Source organism: Perognathus longimembris, chromosome 6 (assembly GCF_023159225.1).
Source record: "Perognathus longimembris pacificus isolate PPM17 chromosome 6, ASM2315922v1, whole genome shotgun sequence".
NCBI classification, from domain to species: domain Eukaryota; kingdom Metazoa; phylum Chordata; class Mammalia; order Rodentia; family Heteromyidae; genus Perognathus; species Perognathus longimembris.
In genome coordinates, this window is record NC_063166.1 from 1,295,935 (window position 1) to 1,319,623 (window position 23,689).

General features: G+C 46.5%; 1 protein-coding gene across 24 annotated transcripts in view; it reads left to right on the plus strand.

Moving 5' to 3' along the window:
• Dst (dystonin) overlaps nucleotides 1-23,689 on the plus strand; it is a 290,647-nt gene that overhangs the window by 165,744 nt on the left and 101,214 nt on the right. For 16 of the 24 annotated variants that reach the window (XM_048347587.1, XM_048347588.1, XM_048347569.1 and 13 more), the window contains 8 exons: nucleotides 7,898-8,026; nucleotides 11,138-11,226; nucleotides 12,394-12,529; nucleotides 13,692-19,010; nucleotides 19,563-19,712; nucleotides 20,166-20,381; nucleotides 20,994-21,143; nucleotides 22,390-22,623. In XM_048347587.1, coding sequence (XP_048203544.1) covers nucleotides 7,898-8,026; nucleotides 11,138-11,226; nucleotides 12,394-12,529; nucleotides 13,692-19,010; nucleotides 19,563-19,712; nucleotides 20,166-20,381; nucleotides 20,994-21,143; nucleotides 22,390-22,623 — 6,423 coding nt within the window. Of the gene's footprint in view, nucleotides 1-1,577; nucleotides 4,278-4,963; nucleotides 7,793-7,897; nucleotides 8,027-11,137; nucleotides 11,227-12,393; nucleotides 12,530-13,691; nucleotides 19,011-19,562; nucleotides 19,713-20,165; nucleotides 20,382-20,993; nucleotides 21,144-22,389; nucleotides 22,624-23,689 lie in introns of those variants that run through there. The other 8 variants (XM_048347582.1, XM_048347583.1, XM_048347584.1 and 5 more) reach the window with 3 other exon arrangements.

Consider the following 23,689-nt stretch of genomic DNA (forward strand, 5'->3'; position numbering starts at 1 on the left):
AGAACATAATTTAAGAGCTGGCAGGGTCGTTCAGGGCAGAGCACTTACTTAGCATGCCTTGGGTTTAATCCCTCTTACCACAAGTAAAGAAAGTACTTCTTGTAAAATAAAATAATGTCTTGCCCTTCCTTTTAGTGGATATATGATTATGCATATGTGGACACTTTGCTTAGTTTGTCCAGTAAGACAAAAGTTGATACAAAGGTATTTTGAAGGACCTAAAGTAAATAAAAACCTAAATTATTGCCACTGTTGAAATCTCAAAGATTTATAGTGAAATGGAACGTCGAAAACATGTGAATGCTAGAGTTTTAAGTTCTAAAACCCTCCACTTGCCATGGCTATCGAAGATAGGTAGGTCCAATTTTAGACCCTAAAAATGGTGTTTCTGAAACTCTGTCTCGAAGATCCACACAGGAAACCTTGATTTGAGAGCAGCTTTCCATAATAATAAAATCAAAGACATCTAGCAGCTCACTTCAGAGTAACACCGCATTTGTTAGAGAATACTGTAGAGTGTCAGCCGGAGAGCTGTACTGGAATGTGGTCAAAAAAGTTCAATCTCTGTAGCACACAAACTGTTGGACATTAATCCACTGGCAGAAACTGGAGGAAGTTGTTTTTTTGTGAGAGTAAGTTTGAAGTACAGAAGATAGCAAATCAGTGTTTAAAGTAAATTATTTCTGAATTCCTATTTAAATCGCTTTTGAGTATAGTTGAGTTGGTGGAACAAAACCAATGACATTGTGATCCTGAGAACGTTCATTAGTGGAAGCTGACCCCGGCCATGTGGGCTGCAGTCAGGGTAGCCCCACCCAGCTGAGGTCAGAGGCACAGGGTCTCCTCGTCTCTCTCCCAGTGTATTTTCATAGTATTTATGTAATTGACATAAGGAACATCTTGAGGGTACCTAAAAGGGCTTCTCAAGGTGGACTGGAATGGGGCATGTCATTAACAGCCAAAGCTGTGAGTAATGATACGGCTGTCAGGGACCAAGCTGCCTTTGCATTAGCACTCCTGGGGTTACAGTCATCAGGCTGTCATGTGGCCAGGAGGCACACAGAGGGTCTGACCCCAGGGTTTCAAGTTCCTGTGTGTTCTTCCTTCTTCCCCTTCTTCTTGGCAGGAAGCGTTGTTTTCTGAGTCTGTGCTGCTTTACCCATCAGCTGTGGGAAAGTAACCACCATTTTCTATTTCTCTTGTGCTTGCATAGCTCTTTCCTGGATGTGGCTTCTGTTTGGGGTGTGTTATTCTTGGTGCCCAGGATCAGGTCTCTGCACCCAGCTTTGTAGGGTTTTGTGTCCTTCCTCATCATTGTCCCTCACCTGTTGGGTGAGCTTGCCCAGGCAGGGAGCTGCTGCCTTTCTGGTGTTCCCTTTCTGGGGCAGGTGTCGCTGGTGGTGGTGGTGACTGAGTGCGTCTGCTGCCCCGTCTGGGGCAAGCGTTGCTGGCGATGACCGGCTCTTTCTGCTGTTCTTTCTGCACCCGGGTGCCCTGGCTTTCACAGATGTGGCTCCAGAGGTTTTAAGATGCATGTGAGTAGGAGGCGTCTGACAGTTTGCACACGTGTCTTGTAGATGAAGAGGTGTAAGGAGGCCTCTGCTCATGGGGCTTATTCAGACCTGCTGCAGCGTCAGAGGGCAGTGCTCACGGAGAACAGCAAACTCACAGGCAAGATAGATGAGCTGGAGAGCATGGTGGCCGACTTGAAGAAGCAGAAGTCCCAGGCAGAGGCAGAGCTCCCGAAGGTCAGGGAGGCTGCGGAGAGTGAGTTGAGGAAGCAGCAGCGAACGGTGGAGGACATTGCTCTGCAGAAGCAGAGGGCTGAGGGGGAGGCACAGCGGTACCGGCTGGAGCTGGAGAGCATCGTGCGGGAGAAGGAAGCTGCGGAGCGGGAGCTGGAGCGGGTCAGGCAGCTCACCCTGGAGGCCGAGGCCAGAAGGGCAGCTGTGGAAGAGAATCTTGTGAACTTCCGGAGTCAGCTGGAGGAGAACACCTTCACAAGAAGAACCCTGGAAGACCATCTGAAAAGGAAAGACTCCAGCCTCAACGATTTGGAACGGCAGAAAAAGACATTAATGGAAGAACTAAGAAGGAAGAGAGATAGCGAGGAAGAACTCTTGAAGCTGGTCAAGCAGATGGAGAAAGACCTCGCCTTTCAAAAGCAGGTAGCCGAGAAACAGCTGAAGGAGAAGCAAAAGGTGGAGGTGGAAGCAAGACAGAGAATAACGGAGCTGCAGTACGCATGTGGGGAGGGAGTGCTGCGGCCCGGGCGGGCTCTTCCCACCGAGCACGACAAGCAGAAAACACAGGAGCTCAGGCAACAGGTGGATGAGCTCACTGCTGCCAACAGGAAGGCGGAGAAGGACATGAGGGAGCTCAAGTATGAACTTGCTGCCCTTGAGCTTGAAAAAACCTCATCTGAAGAAAAGGCTCGTGTGCTGAAAGATAAACTGGACGAAACAAACGAGGCACTGAGGAGCCTGAAGCTGGAGCTGGAGCGGAAGGGCCAGGTGGAGGAAGGCTACTCCCAGCAGCTCCGAGAACTGAGTCGGCAGCTCCACCAAACCTCCGGCAGGGCCGAAGAGGCCATGCAGGAAGCCGACGACCTCAAGAAGATCAAGCACACTTACCAGTTAGAGTTAGATTCGCTCCACCAGGAGAAGGGCAAGCTCCAGAGAGAAGTGGACAGAGTGACCCGGGCCCATGCCGCGGCCGAGAGGGACGTTGCGCACCTAAATTCCCAGATCCATGCTCTCCACAATGGGAAGGAGTTTTCCAGCGAAAGACAAAGGCTCTGCCAGAGGAAGTCAGATCATCTCAAGGAGCAGTTTGAGAAAAGCCATGAGCAGTTGCTCCAGAATATTAAAGCTGAAAAAGAAAATAACGATAAGATCCAAAAGCTCAACAGAGAACTGGAGAAAAGCAACGAGTGCGCAGAAAAGCTACAACAAAAGGTAGATGAGCTGACTAGGCAGAACGCGGAAACCAGGCTAATGATGCAGCGAGTCCAGGCAGACTCTGAGAACATCGCGCTAGAGAAGCAAGCCATCCAGCAGCGCTGTGAAGCCTTGCGGATTCAGGCGGACGGCTTCAGGGACCAGTTGCGTAACACAAACGAACACTTGCATAAACAGACAAAAACAGAACAAGATTTCCACCGAAAGATCAAGAGCCTAGAAGAAGACCTGGCCAAGAGTCAGAATTTAGTGAGTGAATTTAAGCACAAGTGCGACCAGCAGACTGCCATCATCCAGAGCACAGAGCAGGAGGTGCGGAGCCTGAGCGCGGAGCTGAGCGCCTCCAAACAGCACAAGCTCCGGGAGGAGCAGCAGGCGCAGCGGCAGCAGGCGCAGGTGCAGGAGCTGAACCACAGGCTGAAAAGGGTGCAGGACGAGCTGCACCTCAAGACCATCGAAGAGCAGATGGCTCACAGGAAGATGGCCGTGTTTCAGGAAGAGTCTGAAAAGTTCAAGCGCTCAGCAGAGGAGTTTCGGAAAAAGATGGAAAAATTGATGGAGTCCAAAGTGATCACCGAGAACGATATTTCAGGCATTAAGCTTGACTTTGTGTCTCTTCAGCGAGAAAACTGCAGAGCTCAAGAGAATGCTAAGCTTTGCGAAACCAACATTAAAGAACTGGAAAGGCAGCTTCACCAGTACAGAGAACAAATGCAGCAGGGGCCACACGTGGAAGGGAACCACTATCAAAAGTGTCGGAAACTCGAGGATGAGCTGATAGCCCAGAAACGGGAAGTTGAGAACCTGAAGCAAAAAATGGACCACCAGATAAAGGAGCATGAACATCAGTTAGTTATGCTTCAGTGTCAGATCCAAAACCGGGACCCAGCCAAAGACTCTGCCTTTGCCACAGCTTGTGGGACTACAGTGAAGGAGGGTCAGCACCCCACAGATGGCCCCTCACGAAACACTCTCCACCTGTACCCTACAGCCAGGACTCTGCTGAGACAGGCCCAGGAGCCACCGCAGGTGGACGGGACATGGCAAACTTGGGGTGCCGAGCAGGTGCCAAAAGAACCACTGTTCCGGCCGCCAGGGGCTCCGCTTGAGAAAGAGAAAAGCCAGCAGTGTTACTCCGAGTATTTTTCTCAAACAAGCACCGAATTACAGATAACTTTTGATGAGACAAGCCCTGTGACACGGCTGTCGGAAATCGAGAAGATAAGAGACCATGCTCTGCACAGTTCCAGGCCACCGGTCAGGTATCAGGACGACCGGCAGGAGATGGAGCTGGTGACACTTTTGACACCCTTAGAGGTACATGCTGCCAAATGCCGAGTTTCTTCTTCTTTGTGTTCTCCTAGACTACAGTTCTCATAATCTTCAGTGTTTGGCTCCTGGTAGTTTTGAGAGGGCAAAAAAAAAAAAATCCTCTTTCATTTGTGAAGGGTAGAGATTAAAGACACAGGTGTCATGGGTAAACTCTTGTATCTGTGGGAATATATGTATATATATGTGTATATATATGTGTGTACATATATAAATGTGCTTTAAAAATCTAGATGGGCTAAAGATCAAGGGGTCATGGATTGAAGCCAGTCCAGGCAAAAATATCCATGAGACTCCATCTCCAAAATAGCCAGTAAAATGCCAAACTGGAGGCATGGCTCAGATTGTAGAGCTCTAGCTATGAACAAGAAAGCCAAGAGAGAACACACACACACACACACACACACACACACACACACACACACACACACAAAATAACAACTAAAACACTAGAAGAACCAGGCAGTTAAAAGTAACTTCTGAGTAAATATTTTAGGCTCTCAAAATAATGTTACTTATTTCCAGCCCTTAGTTTGAATTTTTTCTTCTCTTCAACAAAGAGGAAAATTGTTCTTTTCTCTCTTACCTGTCTCTGTAACTCACGGAATTGTGTTTGGATGGAGAATGGAAAGGTGGCATCATGACTTTTAACCTCTGAAACATTCCTGTTACAGATAGCTAAGAACAAGCAGTATGACATGCACGCAGAAGTCACAACACTAAGACAAGAAAAGACCCCAGCCCCCAGTGCACATGAATGGAAGGTGGATGGGTGCAGCGCGTCCTCTGGACCCAAGAGAGGAGAATTCCCCAGGGGAGGCTCAGAAGCAGAGCCTCGGCTGAACCTTGACAGTGATCAGGCATGCTCCGTGAGGGACGCGGAGTTCAGATTCCAGGGGCTTCGGCAGTCTGTTACTGCCAGGCAGTTGGTTGAAGCAAAGCTTCTGGACATGAGAACGATCGAGCAGCTGCGATGTGGTCTGAAGACTGTTGAAGAAGTTCAGAAAAGTCTGAGCAAGTTCTTGACAAAAGCCACATCAATTGCAGGGCTTTATCTAGAATCTACAAAAGAGAAGATTTCATTTGCATCAGCTGCCAAGAAAATCATAATAGACAAAATGATGGCATTAGCCTTTTTGGAAGCTCAGGCTGCAACAGGTTTTATAATCGATCCCATCTCGGGCCAGATGTATTCTGTGGAAGATGCAGTTCTGAAAGGGGTGGTTGAGCCTGAGTTCCGAATTAGACTCCTTGAGGCAGAGAAGGCAGCCCTGGGGTATCCGTGTGCTTCTAAGACACTGTCAGTGTTTCAGGCCATGGAGAATAGAATGCTTGACAGACAGAAAGGGAAACATATCTTGGAGGCTCAGATTGCCAGCGGAGGTGTCATCGACCCTGTGCGAGGCATTCGTGTTCCCCCTGAGATTGCTCTGCAGCTGGGCTTACTCAACAATGCCATCTTGCAATTTTTGCATGAGCCTTCCAGCAACACGAGAGTTTTCCCCAATCCCAACAACAAGCAGGCTCTGTATTACGCAGAATTACTGAGAATGTGTGTCTTTGATGTTGATTGCCAGTGCTTTCTGCTGCCATTTGGGGAGAGGAACATTTCCAGTCTCAATGTGGAGAAAAGTCACAAGATTGCAGTGGTGGACACTAAAACTGGAGCAGAACTGACTGCGTACGAGGCTTTCCAGAGAAACCTCATCGAGAAAGGCATTTACCTTGAACTCTCAGGACAGCAGTATCAGTGGAAGGAAGCTACATTTTTTGAATCCCATGGGCCTCCTTCTCACATGCTGACTGAGATGAAAACTGGCCTCCAGTTCAATATTAATGAGGCCGTAGAGCAGGGCACAATTGATAAGGCCGTGGTCAGAAAGTACCAGGATGGCCTCATCACCCTGACAGAGCTTGCTGACTCTCTGCTGAGCGGCTTGGCTCCCCAGAAGGATCCACACAGCCCCATCGCAGGCTACTGGCTGACCGCTAGCGGGGAGAGGATCTCCCTCCTCAAGGCCTCCCGCAGAAATCTGGTGGATCGCGTTACTGCCCTCCGATGCCTGGAAGCCCAGGTCAGCACAGGAGGAATAATCGACCCCCTAACCGGCAAAAGGTACAGGGTGGCCGAAGCCTTGCGCCGAGGCCTGGTTGACGAGGGCTTTGCCCAGCAGCTGCGGCAGTGTGAACTGGTCGTCACGGGGGTCACCCACCCTGTGACCAGCAAAACAATGTCGGTGGTGGACGCTGTGAACGCGAACATCATCAGTAAGGAAATGGGGATGCGCTGTCTGGAGTTCCAGCACTTGACGGGGGGCTTGATAGAGCCCCAGGCCCGCACACGGGTATCCATAGAAGAGGCCCTGCAAATGGGCATCATCGATGTCCTCATCGCTACCAGGCTCAAAGACCACAAGTCATATGTCCGGAATATAATCTGTCCCCAGACCAAACGGAAGCTGACCTATAAGGAAGCCCTAGAGAAAGCTGATTTTGATTTCCACACAGGACTTAAACTCCTAGAAGTGTCCGAGCCCTTGAGGACAGGGATTTCTAGCCTCTATTACTCTTCCTAGTGGGACACGTTTAGCCCTGTGCAAGCAGCCATGCTACTAGTGCGGGTCTGCTGTTTAGAGCAGAGTGTGGCTAAGCATGTCACTGACTTGAAGCACTGGTATTTCTTGAGGGCTGGAAGCTCCCACTGTTCAGGAAAGATGACAATTTTAAAATTGAAAATACAAGAGATTTGATGCTCTCTCCACGGTTCTCTTTAGCTCTTGAGAATCATTGTTTGAATCTTTCCTGCACTAAAATTAGCCCATGATCCCTACACTCTGGGTTAAGGTTGCCCTTCAGTGCCCCCGTCATGGTTTCTCCAGACCTCCCTCTCAGGGGCTAGGTGGAGGCTGACAGAGCTGGTCTGGCATTTGCATTCATTCCATTTTACTGACTTCTGTGCTCCCAACGGAGCTCTTCACAAAGCAACTGGTATCAAAGGGAGGATGTGCATTCCTTCCCAGGGTCTCCATTCCTTCCCAGGGTCTCCTGGCTGCATGTTGTCCTTGGCTTCCACAGTGTTGAGGTTTTTGCATATAGAAACCTTTACACAATAAAGCATTCACCGTGATCTCTCACTTCTAGGCTTTGGGATTAAACCCAGCCTGCTCTGTGTTGAGTGCTGGGGTAGTTCCCATGGTGGTGGGGTAGTTCCTCATTCTGTGCATTTTCCTTCCTTGCAGACAAGCTTTTTTCTTCAGCTGTCTATTATCTCACACCTTTGATTGTAATGCTAATGCAAAGGCAGCAGTTTGAGGGCTTCCAAGGCCTCATGAATAAAGTGGCTGGTGTGTGCTTGTCCTATGGATCCAACAGCTGGGAGGTTGGACGAGTGACAGAATGTTTGCCAAACTTTCTTTGGGCCATGTAGATATCGGAAGTACATCTTCTGTGTGACATAGTAAACATGGATTAAGTGAATAAATAAAATATCTCTATAACCTGTGTGGGATAGAAGGCATGTTTGCATTCTTGTTTTCAGTGGTGATGTTAGTTTCGTAGCTCAGTTGTTTACTGGAATGTTTGTTTTTTTAACCACTCACACCTGTCAGAAGTCTCTGGAAGAAGAAAAGAAAGAACATGTTGAAAAAGCGAAAGAATTGCAGAAATGGGTGTCAAACATGACCAAGACCTTGAGGAACGGGGAGAAGGCTGGGAAACCTCTTTTCTCTAAGCAGAAGGTATTCGCACAGGATGTTTCTTAGTGGTTACAATTTCCTGACTTGGTATAGTACACCTAAACACTGCTTAATTACCTTAGTTCCCCCTGCTTTTACAGTACATGATAGTGAAGATCCCTTGTCCAAGGAGTCACAGTTAGCGCTTCTCTGATTGCACAGCCCAAACCTCCTACCTTTGTATCACCTACTAGCCAGTTAATAGGTTGTACGGTGCCCCGCCTCCTCGCCCCAGTACTGGAATGAGGACTGCTCAAAAGTAGGATCGCCCTGTTTGGAGTCCATTGTAACCCAGGCCCTCAGCCCCATGGAAACAGACAGAATCCATTGTAACCCAGGCCCTCCTCCCCCTGACATGGGAGTCCATTGTAACCCAGACCCTCTGCCCCATGACATGGGGAGTCCATTGTAACCCAGACCCTCTGCCCTATGATATGGGGAGTCCATTGTAACCCAGACCCTCTGCCCCCTGACATGGGAGTCCATTGTGACCCAGACCCTCTGCCCCCTGACATGGGGAGTCCATTGTAACCCAGACCCTCTGCCCTATGATATGGGAGTCCATTGTAACCCAGACCCTCTGCCCTATGATATGGGAGTCCATTGTAACCCAGACCCTCTGCCCCCTGACATGGGAGTCCATTGTAACCCAGACCCTCTGCCCCCTGACATGGGAGTCCATTGTAACCCAGACTCTCTGCCCTATGATATGGGAGTCCATTGTAACCCAGACCCTCAGCCCCATGGAAACAGACAGAATCCATTGTAACCCAGGCCCTCCTCCTCCTGACATGGGCATCCAGTGTAACCCAGACCCTCTGCCCTATGACTTGGGGAGTCCATTGTAACCCAGACCCTCTGACTCACGACATGGGAGTCCATTGTAACCCAGACCCTCAGCCCCATGGAAACAGACAGAATCCATTGTAATCCAGACCCTCTGCCCTCTGACATGGGGAGTACATTGTAACCCAGACCCTCTGCCCCCTGACATGGGGAATCCATTGTAACCCAGACCCTCTGCCCTATGACATGGGAGTCCATTGTAATCCAAACCCTCTGCCCCATGACATGGGAGTCCATTGTAACCCAGACCCTCTGACTCATGACATGGGAGTCCATTGTAACCCAGACCCTCTGCCCCATGACATGGGAGTCCATTGTAACCAAGGCCCTCTGCCCCGACATGAGAGTCCATTGTAACCCAGACCCTCTGCCCCATGACATGGGAGTCCATTGTAACCCAGACCCTCTGACTCATGACATGGGAGTCCATTGTAACCCAGACCCTCTGCCCCGTGACATGGGAGTCCATTGTAACCCAGACCCTCTGACTCATGACATGGGAGTCCATTGTAACCCAGACCCTCTGCCCCGTGACATGGGAGTCCATTGTAACCCAGACCCTCTGCCCCATGACATGAGAGTCCATTGTAACCCAGGCTCTCTGCCCCATGGAGACATTGCTCTCTTCCTTATAACAACAGATACCTTTTAAGAAGAGAAACCATCTAGGACATGAACATTTTATTTACAGTATTGACTTGTGCTTTTTTGGGTCTCGCGTTTTGTTAGGAAGTCGTTGCTGGAACATGTAAATTCCTTGCCTTATCCCAATGAGGTTCTAGCCCCTAGCTGTCCTTTTAGCCCCAGTGATGAGCATTAGTTGGATTGGTACAGCCGTGGCACCAATAGTGGTGCTTTGTGGTGTACATTTCACACTTGTAGGACATTGGTAATCAGGTGTAGTTGTATCAGTGTGGCTAGCAAGGGTGGGATTCCCCTGTAGAACCAATAAAGCTTTTCCTTAAGGCATTCTTTCCCAACACTATCCTGAAGCCCATGTGATATAGAAGTGGCAGGAGCCATCACACATTCTCAGTACTTAGTCCCTCGTCCAGCTCTGCCTCAGTGCTCATTTGCTTTCCCTTGACATGATTAGAAAGGGAGGACACAGGTGTCTGATTCTGCCCTACTGAAAGGCACTACTCTTTGTCTGGAGAGGGAGCTCACAGTCTTGCAATAGAGTAGATCCTGTAATAGGGAAGAAAGGAGAAGTCAGAAAGCATTTATATTGGTGTTTTAAAAACCTTCAAGGCAATTTAGTACAGATATTTAACTTAAATTGCTATCACCTCTTTTTTTCAAATAAGACAAAACAAGCATGTGAGCCCTAGTAAAAATGCCCTTAGGAGAATTAATTTCCTTCACTTATTTGGATTATAAAGGAGTGGTGTCTTCACATTCTGCGAAGCTCTCCCAACATTACCGGGTTAGATTTAGCCTTAGCACATGTAAAGGAGGTAGATCTTTCAAACACAGATCATGGCCTTCACGCGTCTCCCAGAGCATGGAATCTCTCTGGGAAAGGAAGTTTATGAAGTTGAACGTCCTAGTATGTGTCTTCCATCATCCTCATGAGTGCCTGTGGGCATGCGAAATATTTCCTTCTGTGGAGTGACAGCATGGGAATGGTCATATGTCTCCACTGGCCTGCTGTGTCTGTTCGTTAGAAGAATGACGGCTCTGGACTAAGGCACCAAGAAGTGGTCCACAGATGGATGGGGAGGACTTTCCTTGTCTCTGATTCCCACAGTAAATTTTGTGTGGGAGAGTCTTAACATTAGTGATCATTCCTGATCACTAAGCTTAGAGACTCATGCTTTCAGCATCAGTGTTTGGAAAGGAGAGTGGTTTGTTCAGGAGTTTAAGGGGAGGAAGATTTCTGGAGTGATAATCTTCCTCTTGTGCCTGTCCTTTCTGAGCACTGCGATGTAGAAGAGGACCACCGGGCCAGTGATGACCCTGCCCTGCAGTAATGACTGACCTCTGTCAGGGTCCAGGGCTCATTTTTATTCATAATTTCAAGAACTATATGATGTTGCATTACTATTCCCTCTTAAAGATGGTGGCATTATATCTAAAGAGAGGTAATTTCCTTCCTGTGCATCTAAATAGAGACCCTTATCTAGGTCTTCACACTGCCAATAACTTGATAAGTTATTGATTTGTATCATCCAGAAAGTAGATCTGTTCATAAAAACTTATTTTTAAATGTACTGTTGTCTAGTCCTTCTGAGGGGGGAGTTTGAATGTGCCTTCTTTTCCTTGCAGATTTCCAGTGAAGAAATATCAACCAAGAAGGAACAATTGTCTGAAACACTTCAAACTATGCAGCTCTTTCTGGCTAAACATGGAGACAAGTATGTGATTTTCATTAGCTCTTTTATTCAGAGTAAGGACATATTCTTAGACATATTCAGCAATGCACAAATTGAAATCCACAGCGTGAGGAGATCTATTGGGGCTGGAAGGGGTGACATTGATCAAGTTGCATTATACTCATAACCTGACTTATGGGATTGCAACTTTTTTGTACTACTACTACTAATACAACTTGAGGAAAGGGCTGGGAATATGGCTTAGTGATAAGAGTGCTTGCCTAGCATGTATGAAACCCTGGGTTCGATTCCTCAGTACCACATGAACAGAAAAGGCCAGGAGTGGCGCTGTGCCTCAAATGGTAGAGTGCTAGCCTTGAGCAAAAGAAGGGACAATGCTCAGGTCCCGAGTTCAAGCCCAGGACTGGAAAAGAAGAAAAAGAAAAAATTTTAAGAAATATTCAGCAGTACAAAAAGTGGCAAATTTTAAAAAAATGAAATAAAGGAACCACAATTTACTTTCTCAACATAGAAAATAAACTTAGCAACCTATTTTTCTCTAGTAGTCTTAACTAGTCTGAAATGTATCTGTACCAATAGGAAAACAGACCTAGAGAAGCTAAAGCTGACTATCTAGTGAATGGAAGAAATAAGATTCCAAGTTAAGCCTTAATTCTAAGTGGCATTCCAAGAAGACCTATTGGAAAATTTGTGTGAATAATGTGTCCTTCACTTTCTTCACTGTAGTGTTTCATATTTTGGCCTCTATTTTGCAGCACGATGCTACATCTATTGCAGCCAACTCAGGAGAAGGATCTTCTTTTGTCTCAGTCACTTTCAGATGTTCTAAGATTATTTCAGAAAGACTCCAGATTGTACCTTAGAAAATTACATTAATTTCCTTGTAAATTTCCTTTCTCTTCAGTCTTCAGTGAAAAGGCCCATCTTGAGATTGGTGCTTTCTGTCTCCTCTCCTGTTGGGACTGGCATTGGGGTCCTTCCTTACATAGATAACAGCAGTTATGAACTAGAAATTCCTAGAGGTGCTGATACATTACTTTACATCCCTCTCTTCCTAGGTGTTTTTGGGGGAAGCTTCATTTTCATAGACAGCCATACTAGGGCCTGAGCAATACGTTCATGAAAGGTTTAAGACCATTCGACCATTGAGGACCAGTGCTGTTTTTTTATCCTTTAATGTTATTTTAGGATAATGGAAGAAGAAAGAAATGAATTGGAAAAACAAGTGAAAACTCTTCAAGAAGGTTACAATTTATTATGCAGCGAGTCTCTGAAACAACTGCAAGAATCACAGAGCTCGGGAGCTGTGAAGGTGGATGAGAAGGTAATAGGAGTGGTTACAATGAAGCTGTTTCTAGAAGCCTTGACTGCATGATGTGGACTCCAGGGCAAAAATGGAGAAGTTGCTTTGAGTTTTAATGCATAGATAAAGTATGGATGGAATTTATTGGGCCAGTTTAGTGTTGTTTATGAAATGCAGTTTCCACTTAACTCAGATTCTGTGACATCTTAATCTCTGCCTTGCATGATAAAAGGAAAGAATCATTCATTTTTCTAACACTTCTCTCAAAAAGCCATTTTCTACATCTATATTGGGTATATTATTATAAAGCATGTTATAAAAGATCCTGTGGGCGGGGTGTGCGTGCCTCTATCTGGCACATAGGAGGCTGAAGCAGGAGGATTGTAAGTTGGAGGCCAGCGTGGGCTACATAGCAAAACCCTATCTTAAGCATCATTTGTAAAGATGGCAGCATTATTGATGTGCTATCGAGTTTGTTTGACCCTTAGGGATACTCATGAAAGTTAGTGACTACCAATGGCATTCTCCTCCACTTGAGGGATGGGAGGTCTTATATTACAGGGAAGATAGTCTAGTGCCTTTTAGAATATAACAAATGACTTAAAATGTCGCTTCTTAATTTTTAAAAATGTTGGTGATGCATATAAAAATGCTCAATACAATATACAAACTTGAAAAAATTTTTATATTGTAATTAATTCCATTACTCTCGGGAGTACTTCCACACAGTTTGTGGGTACAAAACAACTTTCTGGCTCCTTAGTTTGGGACTGTCCTTGTTGAAGTCTGTATGCTGTAAACACGGGTAGCCTGGGGTTGGTGGGGGGGCTGGCCTTCCTTCACCTCACTCAACTCTGACCTCTCTCTAATGCAGAAAGCATGGTTTGCCTTCTAGGTGTGTGTTATTTCCTCCATCATCGTCTGCTCTGCTGCGTCCTCACTAACCTGGTTAATGTACACGTATAAGTTTTCACTTCACAGATGCATGTTGTTTCAAAGCTTTACCACTTCTGTTGAGTAGATCACTGACATAGATCACTGTGCATTTGAGCTCCTAACATTCTCAGCATTGCTGCACCTTGGTAAGTAGAGGACTTTCATGATGAAACAAGAAAAGTTGCATGAAATTTTCCTCACTCTTGGGGAACAGAGTTGACCTAAGACCTTTATGTTTTCCTTCCAGCTGGGGAGAGTGATTGCGGGCACCATTGACCAGACGACTGGAGAAGTCCTCTCAGTGTTCCAGGCTGTTCTGAGGGGGCTTGTGGATTTTGACACGGGGGTCAGGTTGCTTGAGACACAGCTAATGATTTCTGGCTTGATTTCACCAGAATTGGGAAAGTGCTTTGACCTCCAGGAGGCCAAAAATCATGGCCTTATTGATGAGCAATTCCTGTGCCAACTTGAAGAAGTAAATAAAGCCAAGCAGATTATTTCTTCAGTGCCACCCACCACAATCCCTGTACTAGATGCCTTGGCTCAAGGCCTGCTATCAGAAGCCATGTCCATTAAAGTTCTGGAGATCCTGCTTGCCTCAGGCATGCTGGTTGCTCCCACCATGGGGGAACGGTGGACTCTACCGAAGGCTTTCCAGCAGAACTTGATCTCCTCAGCACTGTTGTCAAAAGTGTTGGAAAGGCAACATCTATGCAGAGATCTCATTGATCCATGCACCTCTGAGAAGGTGTCTTTAATGGATATGGTACAAAGAAGTATTTTACAGGAAGACACTAGGATGTGGCTTCTTCCTGTGAGACCGCAAGAAGGGGGAAGAATAACTTTAAAATGTGGGAGAAGCCTGAGTATTTTGCGAGCAGCCCATGAAGGTCTCATAGATAGAGAGACCATGTTCAGGTTACTGGGTGCACAGCTTCTGTCTGGTGGTCTGATCGATTGCAACTCTGGCAAAAAAATGACGGTGGAAGAAGCCACAGCAGCAGGGGTGATTGACAGAGACACTGCCCACAGCATTCTTGCTTACCAGGTTCAGACAGGTGGAATCATCCGCTCAAACTCCGCTCAGCGCCTCACGGTAGACGAAGCTGTCCAGTGCGACCTCATCACTTCCAGCAGCGCTCTCTTGGTCCTTGAGGCTCAGCGAGGCTATGTTGGTCTCATATGGCCCCACTCTGGTGAAATATTCCCCACATCATCTTCTTTGCATCAAAACTTGATTACAAATGAGTTGGCCTACAAAATTCTGAATGGCAGGCAGAAAATAGCTGCCCTTTATATCCCAGAAAGCTCTCAGGTCATCGGTTTGGATGTTGCTAAGCAGCTAGGAATTATAGATGATAACACAGCATCAATACTAAAAAACATAATACTACCAGATAAAATGCCGGACTTGGGAGATTTAGAAGCTTGTAAAAACACTAGAAGATGGCTCTCTTTTTGTAAATTCCACCCATCTACAGTTCATGATTATAGGCAAGAAGAAGATGCTTTTGATGGTGAAGAGCCAGTGGCACCCCAGAGCTCAGAACAAGCCAGGAAGTTATTCTTGTCTTACTTGATGGTTAATAGCTACATGGACGCAAACACAGGACAGAGGCTTTTGCTGTATGATGGAGACCTGGAGGAGGCTGTGAGGATGCTGCCGCCAGGCTGCAGTGCAGAGGTGGACGTGGCTGCTGGCGCCATGCGGCCAGGCTGTAGCTCAGAGCCACAGGAGGAGGACGCGCTAGCGAAGGGAAGGCCCAAAGCCTCAGCTTTCCCTGGCGAGTTTCTCAATCGTCCAAGGAAAGAAGAGGATGAGTGGTCAGCCTCACTAGCTGGTGTTGATAAGTGTCACTGCGGAGAGCTTGAACATCAAGAGACGTGTGAAAACAGAAAGTGTGCTATGGAGGAAGAGTTTGGTGAAATGGGAAATAATTTTAGGTGTAGAGAAATGTGCCAGTCAGAAAGCCTGGAAAATACAACAGTACCCAATCAGAAAGCTGATCATTTAGCTGGTGTCTGTGTCCCCAATCCTATGTCCTATCGACCAGTGATGGAACGTGAAGAAACCGGCAAACTTAGACATGGCCCCGAAAACACGCCTAAAGCCTGTGAAAACCAAAGTCAGCTTGAAACAAAGGAACATGGAGATTGCTGTGGTCGTTCAGATGTTGCAGGTGATTTGATAACAGACCCTATTGTGAAATCAAAGACTCATGGACTCTGTGAGCTGAGTAAGAGAGAGAATGAGGATACTACAGATAAGGAGTCATCCGTCTTTGACTATTCTCCAAGGCTGAGTGCCTTGCTCAGTCATGATAAACTGAGGTATAGGCACAGAGATTTCCATGATGAACATACCCCAGAGAATAAGGAAAACAAATGTGAAGCTTCTACATTGTTGTTCAGTGACAAGCATGTGTTAGCAGATCAAAGAATGGGAGAAAATTTTCAGGACCAGTTCCTGGGGATTGCAGCAATTAATATCAGCCAGGGAAATCACTCTGAAGAAAAACCTTTAAACATGGGTTGTAACAGTCCTCAAGAATGTCATGATGACAGATATACGTCAGGTACTTGCAGTGAGAGTGGACATCTTCCTAGTGCTTCTCAGAAGAAATCCAAAGAAAAGCAACCTGACCTGGAAGTGGAAGAGTCCTGGGCCCTAACTCAGTGGTATGAATTGGATAATGCCAATGTATCTCATATTTCCAGCATGCCATTGCATGAAGAAACCATCAGTGTGGGGGAATATGAAACGTCCCTGCTAGATGAGCAGCAGAGTGAGACAGGGACAGACACGGAGAGTGATGATTTCTATGACACCCCCTCCTGGGACGAGGACGACCATGATTCTCTGCTTCTTGAAGGTGATGACTGTGATAGTTTGCAGCCCGAGGACTGTGTTGCCCTGGGAGAGGGGAGCGAGACCTCTCCTTCTGGAGATAGCCTGTGTGTGAGGGGTAAAGCACAGTGTCCTCAGCATCGCTTTGGTAGTGAGAAAGGTGAGTTCTGTGTTGATGACAAAGAACTTTCAAGTTCACTTGGCTCAGATGAGGCGAACATACTGTCCCTGGAAGCCGTGTCAGACAGGGAAGATGCCAGGGACCAGGAAGGTGAGGAGTCTGGTTCCTTGGCTGAGTATGAAATTACTGGAAGGAAAGGGAGTGCTGGTACTTCATTACCACAGGCTGACACTGGTAGCTGGAGAGCGAGAAAAGAAGAGTATGAAAGTGAGCAAGGGTCTCAGTCTGATAGGGATCATTTCGATTCTGTGCAAGGTGAAGAAAGTTACGAGGACTGTGTATATGACAGTAATGATCAGGAAGAGGATGACGATTATGATGATGATGGGGATGGTGAAGGGGGAGAGATCAGAGCTGAGATTGGAGAGTTCATGTGCCAGGATGAAGCTGAAAGTGGTGTTCACTTGTGCGCCATTGCTGTAGGGGAAGATCAGAGTACCAACAGAATGATTCTGGATAAAGTGCACAATTGCAGTTCTTCTGTGAGATGGCCGGGTATAAATGCTTTACAGCAAGAAACAACTAGTATAAGTAGCTTAGCTACTGAGAGCCTCCCAGAACATAAAACAGAGGCTGCTGGAAAAACTAAAGACAATCTTTTAAGTCATGAGATGGCACTTCAAGATAAATTGCCACTGGTCAGTGAAGACACATCAGAAAAGCATGTTAGCCTGTGTACACACACTACCAGTTCACCTTGTGAGTTCGCTAATGAGCGGATGCACACAAATAGCAACTTGATTGAAAGGCCAGATGGTGATCAGTATCTCCAGAAAGTGGTGTGTTCTGACCCCGAGTGTGTAGGAATACCTTATGAGGAAAGCCAGTGGTCAAATACAACTCCTAAAAGTGACAGAGATCACCAAGGAAACAGAAAAGGTCCAGCTCTAGAAGGAGGTGGGGAAAGCAGTGTGCTAACAGAAGAAGAAACATCAGTTCAGAAGACAGGCACAGGTGGAAGAGAACTCCTGGAAGACCCAGAAAATGAAGAAAAATACCCCGAACTTTCACCAAATAAAAGCACAAGGGAGAGTCTTGATTTAGTTGAGAGTCAGTTTCCAGTTCCACATTTCACAAATGTTGAGGAATTTAATCAGAAAGGAAGTGTTAAAGCAATAAGTGTAACTCTCCAAGATGAAGCAAAGCATGTGCAGATGATGGTTAGTACAAGTCCTGTTCAATTTGTGAATCTTGAGGAAATATTTGACACTTCAGCTTCCAAAGTGACCGATGATGGCATTGCTTCAGATATTACAGTGTTTGAAGGGAATAATGGTGCTAAGAAAGATTCCTTCACCGAAGGACCCAAGGAAGAGCTTGAGCTCTCTATTCCTGTAAAAAGTTGTGCTGGAGGTGTAGAAACACCAGTTGGACTGAAGCAAAACAAAGATACCCCAAGCCTCGCCTTGGAAGCTGCCTGTCCTGAGAAAGATTTCCATAATGCACAGAAGTCAGCCCCTCCACAGGCCCACGGGGCTATAAGGGAGATGGCCCAGCACAGCGACCTTTGTGCTAAAGAAAGAGTCTCCCAAGGAGGAAGAGAGGTCCCTCAGATCATTCCAGGAAGCAACCAAGCCACACTTCCAGTTCTACCTCATGGGGGAAGTACTGATTTGGGGCAGTCAGAGCTCTGCCTGAATGGGGTGAAAAATGACTCCAACAGTGCTTTGGACTTGGGCAGCTATTTAATGGAAACAAACCACAAGAAAGAAAGGGCTCATTTACAGCTCCTGAAAGAACTACCCTGGTCTCCAGGAGCTCAAGAGAAGGAAGCTCAGATTCCTCAGTTGTCAGAGGTGGTCATGGAAGAGGTAAAGAGTATCTTAAAAGGCAGATTGACTCAAGATTGTATGAATCCTCAAGATATGGGAAACACTTCAGCTTGTGTAGACGCTAAGATTTTAATTCAGAACTTGATTCAGAGTGTTGTCTCATCACAGTGGGTAAATGAAGCATCTGGCATGCCTGCTGACTGCAAAATCATAGACTACCCCGGTTCCCCTCCACACACCTCATCAGAACCGAGGGCGGAGGGGACTGATGATCCTTTCTGCATTCCACATCTGACATTTGAACTTCTCCTCGATAGACTGAGACAAAGTCAGCAGAGCCAGAAAATTATTGGAGCCTTTGAGTTGATGAGAGAATTTGTCCCAGCAGACTGGGGTGTGGAGAGTCGAGCTGACCCACCTAGAGTGCTTCCCCTGGAACTTGGAAGCCTTTTCTACAGGCTGCTGGCTGATGGGCATCCAGGGAGAGGGGACGGGCTAGGAGTCTTGAGTCAGAAGGCATGCCCGCCCTCTGCAGTGGGTGGAGAAAAGCCACATGTTTGTGCTGACCTAGAAAGCAAAGAAGAAACCCACTGTTTCCTTAACTTACCATCCATAAAAGAGTCTGGACTAGAAAGTTCTCCCACATGTGCCTTGGTGTTGCCAAGAGATAAGAGGCTGGAGGGGTCACAAGATGATTTGCCAAGCCATTTGGAATGTGTTCCTGGGCCTAAAGAAATGCCTTCTGGAGACAATGCAATGGAAAAAGTAAGTTGCCTTTCCCATTTTATATGGAAGTACCTGCATGAAATACTTGGTAATGGGCTGGGAATATGGCCTCGTGGCAAGGGTGCCTCATATACGTGAAGCCCTAGGTTCGAGTCCTCAGCACCACATATATAGAAAAGGCCAGAAGTGGCACTATGGCTCACTAGAGTGTTAGCCTTAGCAAAAAGAAGCCAGGGACAGTGCTCTGGCCCTGAGTTCAAGCCCCAGGACTGGCAGAAAAAAGAAACACTTGGTAATAATCCCATACATTTTACTTGCTTAAAAATGTTTTTTTTTTTTTTTTTGGCCAGTCCTGGGGCTTGGACTCAGGGCCTGAGCACTGTCCCTGGCTTCTTCTTGCTCAAGGCTAGCACTCTGCCACTTGAGCCACAGCGCCCCTTCTGGCCATTTTCTGTATATGTAGTGCTGGGGAATTGAACCCAGGGTCTCATGTATATGAGGCAAGCACTCTTGCCACTAGGCCATATCCCCAGCCCCTAAAAATGTTTTTTATAAAGGCTTCTGAATTATGGTGTCCAAATGTGTTTTTAGTTTTCCAGTGAGTTACAACAATGTTTGCAGCACACTGAAAAAATGCATGAGTACCTGGCTTTGCTTCAAGATCTGAACCCCCCATTGGATAACCAGGAGTCTGTGGATAACAATCTAGAAGCTTTAAGGACTCAACTTAAACAGCTGGAGGTAAGAGTTGTGTTATTGTGTTTGCCAGGTCTCCTTCAGTGCAGTGGATTCCTGAAACAATCAACTTTTAAAGACACAGGTTTATTTGAGCTTACAGTTTTAGAGGTTCCAGTCCATAATCCAGTGGCCCCTCTTTGTTCTTAGACCTGTGGCAACACAGCACAATGTAGTGGTAGAGAGAACCACTTACCTGTGGCTGAGAAGCAGCAGAGACTGGAGTCCCATAATTCACTTGGAGGGCCCTCCCTAGGGACCAGAAGAGTCCCTCCCTCTAGGCCCTGCTCCCACAGTATCTGTACTCAGCCAGGGACTGAGCCTGGCCGTGGCCAAGGGTCGTTAGGGATGGTGTCACTGGTGTTGGATTTGGAAAAGGCAGGGTGCTTTGCATTTGTTTTATACTTACATTTTTTCCCCACTGAATATTAAATGGATCTGGGATGTGTTTCTTTGCAGACATTTGAATTGGGATTGGCTCCGATTGCTGTGATTTTAAGAAAAGATTTGAAGTTGGCAGAAGAGTTCTTGAAGTCTCTTCCCAGTGACTTTTCCAGAAGACATTGCGAGGAATTGAGTGCCAGCTACCACAACCTGCAGGCCACCTTCACTTCCCTTCTCAGTGCATGCTCAGAAAGAAAGCGGCACGCCACGCTGGCAATGGACTCTGAAAAGGTAGGCAGGAGGCAGATTTTGAATAAAATTTAAATAAAATTAAGACATTAGTCATGAGATGAAGTTAATTTTTATAGCATTAAGTCCTTATCACTATTTGTAGTATCACTGGAAATTTGGTCCCTGAACGCCATGCCAATTCAGAAATAAAAAGATCAAAGTTTAGGAAAAAAGGAAAGGCTAGTTTTATCAAGTTTTACCATACCACTGCCATAGAGTCTTTGTGTCCGGGGTGGGTGAGTTTTAAGAGGTCACAGCCGCAGATGCCTTCAGACGTCTGTGCTGAGACCCACCTGGCCGTCCCCGGGGGCGGGGGAGGGGTGTTCCTCACAGACCCGAGTGCCCCGCCCCCCGTGGTCAGTGAGACGAGAGGCCCAGCGTGGCAACCCTTCCTGGACCTGGCGTCGTGCTGAGTCCTTCACGAAGGGGAAAGGGCAGGGAAGAAGATCAGGCGTTGGGAAAGACAAAAAGTCTTTAAAAGACCTGTGTCACTGAAAGCACACTGGTTGCCGGGCTGAAACTGTAGTTCTGAGTCTATTTAGGTATCTGCTCCCCGATACAATAGGACTCTGAAAGTTTGTGGACAGACACGAACACAGTTTTCTTTTCTAGTCTAAACTAGCCATTTCCCACGAAGACTTCCTGTGTAAACTCCAGTCCTTCTCAGACTGGGTGTCAGAGAGGGGCAGCTCTGCACAGGCCATCGGGACTGTGGACACCCAGGATGCCGAACGAGGGAAGAAGAACTTGGAGTTCCTGAAGGCAAGTGTCAGAATACATACAACCAAGTATATTGCAAAGCCTATGGATTTAAAAACAGATTAGGACCAAGTATTGCTTTCCAAGGCCTATAAAACATGAAGTCCTTGGTCTCTAAGGGACGTTTGTTTGGCGTTGACACAAGGATAAAATAATCACAGCCTCAGAGAAGCTATTGCAAGCCCTTCCTAAATGCTTCAGAGACCTCTCCTCACCACTGGCATGTTCACTTTATATTTGCGTGCTTATTTATGTATTAGTCACATAATCATAGCTGTAAAGTAGTCCAATGAAAATATAACCTTGAGCTGGGTGCTGGTAGCTCATGCCTATAGTCCTAGCTACTCAGAAGGCTAAGGTATCATGGTTCAAAGCCAGCCTGGGCAGGAAAGCCTATGAGACTCCTATAGCCAATAAACTACTCAAAAAACCTGGAAGTGGCGCTGTGATTCAAGTGGTAAAGTGCTAGCTAGAGAGCAAAAAAAGCAGCTTAGGGAGTGCGTAGGCCCAGAGTTCAAGCCCCAGGAATGGTTAAAAAAAAAGGGGGGGGGGCTGGGGATATGGTCTAGTGGTAGAGTGCTTGCCTCGTATACATTAAGCCCTGGGTTTGATTTCCCCAGCACCACGTATACAGAAAACGGCCAGAAGTGGTGCTGTGGCTCAAGTGGTAGAGTGCTAGCCTTGAGCAAAAGGAAGCCAGGGACAGTGCTCAGGCCCTGAGTCCAAGGCCCAGGACTGGCAAAAAAAAAAAAGGAACATTATGCGTAGTATTTATATGATAGTTGATTTTGGCATGAATTTTAACCAAGTTCTTAATTTGAATAACATGCCCCCTGAGCATGAATGAATAAAGAAAAGTCTGGCCTCCTTAGTTCATATCTAGTTTTCCCATAGTCCTGCAGTGTCTTAGATAATTAAATGGATGTTGTAAATGTTAGCAAGTAATATTGTAATGCCAGCATCTCCTTCCATGGTGATAAAGGAGGTATTAAGCTGAATGTTCCTCCGGTCAGAAGTGCAGTTTCAATGTGGTATGTGAGGCAAAGATAGAATCATTCTTGGAGGGAATTATCTTTTTATATATTATCATATTTAAATTATTTATGATTACTTGTTGCTGAATAGATTATTGATGAATTTCTTTACTCATTAAACATTGGTAAAAGAACTTATTTTTAAAGTCAGTAAGCATGAGAAGTATGAATGTCAGCTTTCTCATACCTGTATCTTGATTGGTAACTGTTCACAGACAATGATGAAAGACCTGGGACATACCAAAGCGCGGCTGGAGGCCACAGCCTTTGACGTCCAGTTCTTCATTTCTGAGCATGCCCAGGATCTGTCCCCCGACCAGAGCAGGCAGCTGCTGAGGCTCCTGAACACCACTCAGAAGTGCCTTCTCGACGTGCAGGAGTCTGTAGTGGCCCAGGTGGAAAGGCTAGAGACTCAGTTACAGCTAGAGCAGGACCGTGACGACCAGAAGGTTTGCTCTCCTCTGTGAATTGCGGTTCTCTGTCAGGACAGGGACTCTAGCATGTCAGGAAGGTTTTCTGGGCAGGCAGCTGAGCAGGGTACAGCCTACTGACCCCGGTGTATGTGGCACTGTGGCTTTTCCTGAAGATCCTCTGATGCAGTGGACTTGATCGCCATGACTCCCTACTTGTAGTGATTGTAAGTGAGAGCTTTGACTTCCACCCTGCGGACGAGATCTGGGTGCTCTTGCCGATTTCCCGACAGAGGTGATGACTGTGAGGATGGAGGTCAGGAGTCTGTCTCCCAGGGGCATGCAGTATGGCTGCCTAGCCACCCGCTGCCCCAGTTCACATCCCGGCTGCCTTCCTCTTGGTGGAAAGGAGTAGTTCTGGTTTCTGGAAACAACACTTGTGCTTACCGGGTGTTCTTGTGAGAATTTATATAAAGCGGTACCTCATGTAAGTGTGCTAGACTTTTAGTAAAGGTGATCTGCACCCACTATGGTGATAAGATGGATAATCAGCGTACATACAAAAGGGAAATGAAAAATAGAAGTAATTAGTTTTGACTTGGTAAATTCATCTTTCAGACAATATCTTATGAATACATTGACTATAATGAATTAGATTGAAGTGCTGTATCTAATAATAATAATGAGCAAATAAATGAGAATGCAATGAGACATAGTGACTAAGCAAAAGTAGTGCATGCAGGGTTTCTTTAGTTACTTCTAGAAGCATGCAAGCATTACCTCCAACCTGATAACCTATATATGCATATCAAGTATGTCAACTGACAAACCATGGCTAACTCTCTTTTGGTGTCCTTTTGCAGAATTAATTGCGTGTGTCGCAAGTCTGGAGAGCTTAAGAAAATGGGATGTTTCTTCTCTCGGTCAGAAGTTCGAGCTCACACGCGTGCATGGCCTGTGCTCTGTAGCACCGCTCCTCTCACATGACCTCACGTGCACATGGGGCGGGCTTGGCCTTCCTGTCTCTATGGCTCAATGCGTCCCCACTGCTACCGTGTTTACAGCATACTTAGCAGCTTAGTCGAGGAAGTTTGAAACGTGTGTC